The sequence below is a fragment of the Haliotis rubra genome, unplaced genomic scaffold (genome assembly GCF_003918875.1).
Source record: "Haliotis rubra isolate DU_JTF1 unplaced genomic scaffold, ASM391887v1 Scf153, whole genome shotgun sequence".
NCBI lineage: Eukaryota > Metazoa > Mollusca > Gastropoda > Lepetellida > Haliotidae > Haliotis > Haliotis rubra.
The window spans coordinates 1051813-1060937 of NW_025765481.1; the positions used below are offsets into that span (position 1 = coordinate 1051813).

At 40.6% G+C, this 9125-nt stretch overlaps 1 protein-coding gene across 1 annotated transcript; it reads left to right on the forward strand.

Annotated features, from left to right (window-relative positions):
• Positions 1-3180: 3180 nt before the first annotated feature.
• On the forward strand, positions 3181-8884 carry LOC124270591 (sporozoite surface protein 2-like). Its single transcript, XM_046705605.1, has 4 exons — positions 3181-3192; positions 6357-6628; positions 7967-8222; positions 8420-8884. The coding sequence occupies exons 1-4, from the start codon at positions 3181-3183 to the stop codon at positions 8882-8884; spliced, it is 1005 nt and encodes a 334-aa protein (XP_046561561.1).
• The last annotated feature ends 241 nt before the right edge of the window (positions 8885-9125 follow it).

Here is a 9125-nt window from a genome sequence, read left to right on the forward strand (position 1 = left end):
GTTGAGAGGTCAGAGGTCGATTGCAATCGACCACTCGCTATGGAGACTTCTCCACGGAGAGATATTAGCCGAAGTTGGAAAACAAGGCTAGGTCGTCAAATTAGGCTTGATTATGTCAGTCCGTAATCTAATATTGTCGGGATGAATCTTTATCAACGAGCGCTACAACAAGCCATTCGTGGTGGTTTAGTTCGGTGATGGAAATGCGAAAATAATCTTGCGAACTGGGAGCTTATTGCACTCGTGTCATCCGTCAACGTACAAGAACTCTTCACTGCTATTAATATCGCTCCGTGGGGAAAATTAGCACTAATCCCTCAAAAGAAAGAAAGATTCTTCGAGTTTATTCGACCCTCGGTGGAAGGAAAGCCGATTTACACGCGCATTTGTGTGTAGTCAGTCTGCGATCGATAGTGTCCACTTCAAATTACTTTGTGCATAATTTATATGCGAGTAAGTCCTTTCGTCTCTCCCGGAGACAAAGTAACGTATGGTCATCTCACTGGACATAGCCCTCACAGCCTGATCAACGTAGTCCAGCGTTGAGTCGTCGTTCACTGTTCGGAGGCAGATCGTCATCACAGCCGGTTCTTTAATTGAGCTGTCTCACCAGTGCCCACGGCTTCTCATTGCAGTTTTCACATAAAAGTGAAACATATTTTGCTTTGCCACGTTAAACAATCGCTAGAGGGAAATATGACCGAAGCAGTAGAAAATTAACTTATCATATGTTTAATTTATGCTTTATGTTGCCCCGGGTGTACTTTGCAATGAATCAACGCCCCAACCCAATAAATCAACATTTTTAATACGCACAAATGAAAGATTAATAGAATTTGAAGGAAACTTTCATTCCGTTTGGCTTCGTGTGATCTTTCTAAAACGACGTGACGTTATGAATTATATATTTAAAAAAAAATAAACGTTATGTTATTTCGGAAACATCTGTTTTTGACAGAAACACTTTCACGAAATCACAAAGTCCAAAGTTTATTAGCACTGTACTTGCATTAAGTGGAAAATGTTTTAGTTCATTTTAAAGTTAAAATATACCAAACATGTTATTTAATGTTTGCAAGTTTGTTTAAAAAGCACACTCCTTCTTGTGGCCAGTGATGTTCCAGTTAGACTAAGCAACTATTTCAATCTCCTGTCACAACTGTCTAGAATATGTTGCCTATTTTACAGTGACCATTCTAAAAACTGATATGGTTCTTAATTTTCGCAACTCATAGTCATGTGTAAATGGCAAGTACCCGGGAGCTGACATGATGGACGTTAAGTACCTTTGTAATTAACTGTAATGTTCTGAACTGATTTGATTCCCTTTTTTGTTAAAATATGTTAAAGGGCGGACCATAAAAGCGTATGTGTTTCGAAAACACGAAATGTAACCTTTCTACCCCTCTCGGTGTACATTATGCGTTGTTCCCAGGTGATCATTGATATATGACCTATTCAGTCACTACTGGTTACTTGGACCAGCTACAAGAAGAAGAAAAGAAGAAGAAGAAGAAATATAGTTTATATTATTGTGTCTCACTTTGCATTTACATTGTGCAAAATCAAAATAACAATATAGATGAAACTAACAACGTCAGCCTCATATGAGGCCTACGAGACCTGTCAGCTTACGAGACACGCGTATGATAAATATGAAACACAATTAAAATAATGAATATACACATACGGCGTATTTTTCTAATTTTAAGACAGCGCCGATGTAATGTGCATTATTTCTTATTTTGGTCAATTCGTACATTCTGTCGTTATTGTAGCATTATTTCAGATTTAGTCTCTCCATGTCATGTTTGCAGGTTTGTTATTTTTCAGTGTAGGCTTTGCTTATATGAAATACACTGAAATTATTTTTCTCGATATTTTTACATGTATGATAGATGATAAATAGTGCCACTGGCATATTCTTCAAGGCTCACTTCGTTCATATTCTTTGAGATATACTCATGCCAATAATGGTTGTAACCCCCTTCAATTTTTTTAATTGAAGAGGGGGTGTGGGGTGGGGGTGTGAGATGTGTGTGGGGTTGGGGTGGGGAGGGGGGTGACAACCATTATTGGCATGAGTACATTTCAGTTTGCGTTTAGGAAGTACTTTTACAATACACACAGCACACTTGTATCAGAATAGGAAACATATGTTGCCCTTTCCTCCAAAATTATGCTGTCAGTGTTTTGTGTCAGTTGATGCAGGTTAATGTTATTTTTCTAAACACGGTGGTTATAATGGATTATATTAATTGAGTAAAAGACATTCGACAGAAGTATTAAAAAGAATGTTTGTGAAAATGTCCAAAATGATTCTACAATGATAATGTTATTGATTTAACTGATAACTAGCATTCTATTTAGAATTTCTACATCGCAAAATAATACACAGAAACAATTTAAGTTACCTTTAATCACTCTGCCAATAAGCTTGAAACGCTTATACCAACAGTTCCAAATATATACAAAATATAAATGGCAGGCTTAAAACGCAACACCACTACACTACAGAATATATGATGGAATTATTATGCTTCGGATGTAACGAATAATGAGACTGGATGATATAAGTAGTAAACTAACACATCCACAAACACTGAATAAATGACAACATTATGATTGTTCAGCCATTATGGTGATATGAAACACAATATTCTTACAAGACACTAACGAAGCGCCTTACAATCCGCGACGGTCGTGTGACAACCAGACTTCTTTATCGACATCGATTATGCTTCTTGCTGGTAGGATAACAGTGGGTAGCCCTGTCGCTTCGCCTTTAATACAAAGTACAAGATACGGCATCCAAATGACCATATTATTACCTTCATGAATTTGGTACTGATTTAGCATACAGAAACCGTGGTGTACTTAGATACCTCTATATGATGACGTATGTCGTAAAATTAATTACCATTGTGTATATGATGACGTATGTCGTAAAATTAATTACCATTGTGTATATGATCACGTATGTCGTAAAATTAATTATCGTTGTGTATATGATGACGTATGTCGTAAATTAATTATCATTGTGTATATGATGACGTATGTCGTAAAATTAATTATCACTGTGTTCTGTCCCAGTCGCAATTAATTAAAACAATATCATTAAGTATAATAATTTTACATCCGTGCAATAATTGTATTCGGTGGACTTAAGTATTCTGTAACATGGCAGAAACTGTAAGTCCATGCGTGTATCTTATCATTCTCGTGGATCATACAGACATATGACTAATCACATGTTTTTTAACAATTGAACAGCTGGATTGTAAATAATGAACAATATGGAAATCCATAATTCATGTGCGTTTTGATATTGCATACAACTACCCTCATATGTTTAAAACATATCTTCGTTTATTTGGCAATATATATTTTCTCCACATTGTAAACATATATGATTAATTTCATAACAATGTATGCGAAATTCAACTATTGCAATCATATTTACTTGCAGCGTCTGGGTTTTCAGAACTTCCCATACACTTGATCAAATCTGTCAATTTGTAAATTTGAATTTTAGAAAAGATTGGTGAAAGTACCATTGGTCTTACAAGGAAATGCCACAAACATATGTTTTGTGTCAGTCAGTATTCCATTCCTCGTGTCGCACTGTTGTAAAGGGCACATGATATACGCAGAATAGACAATTATACGTTCCATCCAAATACTATCTGGACAGCATTCCGTTCTCCCGCGATGTGGCCACCACTTTTCCAAGCTGCCATCCAAATTCTATTATGTCACTGTGCTGATCACAAGAGCGGTATGCTTCTGCACTTTATCAACGTTATTGGATTATTTGGCGGTTCGGGGATAAATAATTTAGCTGCCATCTTTGTTTCATATCTATAATAATGTCTTGCATCAAACATAATCATATTAAAACATTTATCGTATTATTCAATTATATTGCGTTTTATTGATGCCGCCTTGCTTGCCAGCCGACTTAGTATGGAGGGAATGGCTTGGAGATTGAACTTCATCGGTCCAGCTCGCTTTCTTACAGATAAGACGGGCCTCCCGCTGCAAGTTTGACACGGAGCAGAGCTCGCTTCCACCACGCCGTATAAACGAAACCTTGCGATAGCGTGCCAAATTATTCTCTCAGCTTTATTATTTGATTAAGCGCAATTACGGATGATAAAAATTTGATTAGCTCTCTAGTTGAGGCACTGTCTCCAGGCTTAAACGAAAGACGAAGTTTGTCCCTACGACTGTGAAGCTTCGAGGGTAAATAATCTCTAACGCCGGACTCCGAGGGGGAGAGGATGGGAGGAAGCTCCATGCAGTGACAAACAACGCAAAACGTCGTCGTGAGTGATGATCAGACTGAGCGCGACTCAGACTACAGAAAGAAAGCGTCGCCCTGACTGTCAGGGCTCGCTACCCAGGCGTTGCTCAATTACAAGGCTAATTGAAATGTCTCCTCTTATATCCGGGTGTTTTTCTGAGCGTTATTTCCGTGCAATGAAGTGTACGTTCGATTACCGGCTTTGTTCAAACGCAAAATAAAATGTTTAGGAAATTGTGAAACAAAAACCTTGTTGGATCGGAAATGTTTTGCAGGTAACTTGTGCTAACACATTAATTATTTGTTTCTTCTGGGAAAGATCACAGAACTGTGTTTTTGTCCCTGTCAAGGCCCTGATGGGATTGCCCAAAGCAGTCTGCAAAAATAAACGTCACCCCCAGTAGTCCATCTAACACAGAAAGACAGAGGTCAACGGGTGGGTGACAGTCTCATTTCTCAACTGGTCAAACCCAGATTTCCTTTCTTGATGACGAAAAAATACAAAGTATATGACTTTGCATATTATCGTTCGTCATCTAGGCACGTTGTTCTCGAGTTGATAATTTGGATTGATGCGTAGATGCACTGGATGCGACCATGGTTATACCGATCAGCTGATTGAAATAGACATGATACGTGACATTTATTGATATAACCCAATTGCGTAATTTGTCTATAACCAACGATGATTTATTGAGTACAGTTCTGTATACAATTAACTGCGTGGTCAGAGAAATAAAATGTTTCATAATTTTCTGAGCAAAATCATAATCAGTGTTTTGGTAGAGTTTCCACATCTAACAATGAGGCAATGCATCTTTCCTAAAACAGCATGATATATAGTAAGTGTTTGTGCGGAATATATGCAAGAAATCCAGAATATTTCTTTGTTTTGAAGTGTCGTGTGTGAGAGAGAGAAAGAAGAGAGAGAGAGAGAGGGACAGGGGGGTGGGGTGAGGGGCAATGGTGGAAGGTGAGAAGAGATATTTATTGATGTCTCACCTGTCTGTATGTCTGAACAGACACATATAAGCTGTTTATGATTGAAAATTTATATGTACAATGGCTAGCTAAAGTGTCTATATATCGCAACTTTCTCCCCCCCCCCACACCCATTCTGATGGTACCCTCGTATCAGTGCATATACTAGTATATACCTCCCTTTTCCTCTATTCATCCTTCATATATAATGCATGTCTCCCTCACTTATTCTGATATTCCCACTCCGAACGGTTACAATTGGAGGCATGTGCGCGTGTTTCTAGTTTTGACGACTTATGAAAGTAGTCCTAGTAGATAAAGCTGTTTTGTTTTCATAATTGATGTAGAAATGTTGTTGTTTATATTTTTTCACATTTGTAAAAGTGTTTTTTCGTGAGTTGATATGATATCGCTCTGATTTTACATAATTGTTTGAACACATTTAAGTAGCGGCTACTACGAATTATCCATTTCGAGAATCGAACTCGGGCTTCCCGCGTGTCAGGTGAGCAGGTGATATTATTGGTATCCTTGTGTATTACTGTAATTCAAAACAACGGTCTAAAACTCAGCATGATCCGAACCATGCACGTTGTGATATGAGTGAAATATTCTTAAGTACGACGTTAAACCCCATTTCACCTCACCTCACCTCGAAGACCCCAAACAAACATAACAACCTCCAACAAGCAGAAAATCCCCTGACAAAAACAACTCTGACAAACAAAACAGCTTCCGACAAACAGAACGACCCCCGACAAACAAAACAACCTCCCTCAAACAAAACAACCTCCCTCAAACAAAACAACCCCCGACAAGCAGACCAACCTCCGACAAACAGAACAACCCCCGACAAACAAAACAACCTCCGACAAACAGAACAACCCCCGACAAACAAAACAACCCCCGACAAACAAAACAACCTCCCTCAAACAAAACAACCTCCGACAAACAAAACAACCCCCGACAAACAGAACAACCTCCGACAAACAGAACAACCCCCGACAAACAAAACAACCTCCCTCAAACAAAACAACCTCCCTCAAACAAAACAACCCCCGACAAGCAGACCAACCTCCGACAAACACAAAACCCGAAAAAGATAACAACCCCCGACAAACAGAAAACCCCCTACAGAACAACCCCCGACAGACAAAACAAACAGAACAACCTCCGACAAACAAAACAACCCTCGACAAACAGAACCCCCAACATACAGTGCAACCCCCGACAAAGAAAAACAACCCCCAGCAAACAGAACAATCTCCGACAAACAGAACCCCGACAAACAGAACAACCCCCGACAAACAGAAAGAACCCCCCACATGCAGATCAAATACTGTAGAAAGATAATTACCACAAACAAGCAGAAAGGAAGTCCGATAAACAGAGCAAACACCAACAAACAAAACAACCTCCGACAAACAGAACAACCTCCGACAAACACAATCCCCGACAAACAGAACAACCCCCGACAAACAAAACAACCTTCCACAAACAACACAACCTCCACAAACAAAACAACCTCCGACAAACAGAACAACCTCCGACAAACAGAACAACCCCCGACAAACAAACAACCCTCGACAAACAGAACTCCCTGACAAACAAAACAACCTCCCTCAAAACAAAACAACCCCCGACAAACAGAACAACCTCCGACAAACAGAACAACTCCCCCCGAAAAGAGAACAACCCCCGACAAACAGAAAACCCCCCAAACAGAACAACAACCCCGACAAACAAAACAACCTCCGACAAACAAAACAACCCTCGACGACAAACAGAACAACCCCCAACATACAGAACAACCCCGACAAACAGAACAACCCCCAGACAAACAGAACAATCTCCGACAAACAGAACAACCCCCGACAAACAGAACAACCCCGACAAACAGAAAGAACCCCCACATGCAGATCAAATACTGTAGAAAGATAATTACCACAAACAAGCAGAACAACCTCCGACAAACAAAACAACCCCGATAAAAGCAGAACAACCCAACAAACAAAACAACCTCCGACAAACAGAACAACCTCCGACAAACACAATCCCCGACAAACAGAACAACCCCCGACAAACAAAACAACCTTCGACAAACAAAACAACCTCCGACAAACAAAACAACCTCCGACAAACAAAACAACCTCCCGACAAACAAAACAACCTCCGACAAACAGAACAACCTCCCAAACAAACACAAACAAAACCCTCGACAAACAGAACAACCCCTCGACAAACAAAACAACCTCCGACAAAACCCCGAGAACAACCCTCGACAAACAGAACAACCTGAAAACAAACAGAACAATCTCCGATAAACAAAACAACCCCCAAACAAACAGAACAACCCAACAAACAGAACAACCCCCGACAAACAAAACAACCTCCCCACAAACAGAAGAACAATCTCCCACAAACACAACCCCAGACAAACAAAACAACCCCGACAAACAAAACAAGACAAACAGAACAACCTCCGACAAACAGAACAACCCCGACAAACAAAACAACCCCGACAAACAGAACAACCCCGACAAACAAAACAACCTCCGATGACAAACAGAACAACCCTGACAAACAGAACAATCCACAAACAGAACAATCCCCGACAAACAAAACAACATCCGACAAACAGAACAACCTCCGACAAACAAAACAACCTCCCACAAACAGAACAACCCCCGACAAACAGAATGACCTCCGACAAACAAAACAACCCCGACAAACAGAACAACCCCCGACAAACAGAACAACCTCCGACAAACAGAACAATCCCCGACAAACAAAACAACCTCCGACAAACAGAACAACCCCCGACAAACAGAACAACCCCCGACAAACAGAACCCCCAACAAACAGAACAACCTCGGACAAACAAAACAACCTCCGACAAACAGAACAACCTCCGACAAACAAAACAACCCCCGACAAACAGAACAACCTCCGACAAACAAAACAACCCCCGACAAACAGAACAACCCCCGACAAATAGAAACCAGCCCCGACAAACAGAACAACCTCCGACAAACAGAACAACCCCCGACAAACAAAACAACCCTCGACAAACAAAACAACCCTCGACAAACAAAACAACCCTCGACAAACAAAACAACCTCCGACAAACAGAACAACCTCCGACAATCAGAACAACCCCCGATAAACAAAACAACCTCCGACAAACAGAACAACCACGACAAACAGAACAACTCCCGACAAACAGAACAACCTCTGACAAACAGAACAACCTCTGACGACAATCAGAACAACAACCCCGACAAACAGAACAATCCAACAAACGACAAACAAAACAACCCCCGACAAACCGACAACCCCAGAACAACCTCCACAACAGAACAATCTCCCCCGACAAACAAGAACAACCTCCCGACAAAACAAACAACAACCTCCGACAAACAGAACAAACAACCTCCGACAACCCCCGACAAACAGAACAACCCTGACAAACAAACAACCCCCGACAAACAGAAGACAAACAAAACAACCCTTGACAAACAGAACAACCTCCCACAAACAAGCCCTCAGAACAGAACAAACTCCCGGCAAACAAACAGAACAACCTCCGACAAATAGAACAACCTCAAACAGATCTCCGATAAACAAAACAACCCCGACAAACAGAACAACCCCCCACAACAAAAAACACCCCCGGCAAACAGAACAACCTCCTACAAACAGAACAACCTCCGACAAATGGGAACAACCCTCGACAAACAGAACTACCCCCACCAAACAGAACCACCCCGACAAAGAAAACACCCCCGGCAAACAGAACAACCTCCGACAAACAGAACAACCTCCGACAAATAGAACA

Bases quoted from the DNA above. Each gene is read 5' to 3' on its own strand.
- LOC124270591 (XM_046705605.1), top strand. The intron at 6,629-7,966 runs GTAGAAAGATAA...TCCCACAAACAG, and splicing joins CCACATGCAGATCAAATACT to AACAACCCCCGACAAACAGA. The intron at 8,223-8,419 runs AAACAGAACAAC...TCCGACAAACAG, and splicing joins CAAACAAAACAACCCCCGAC to AACAACCTCCGACAATCAGA.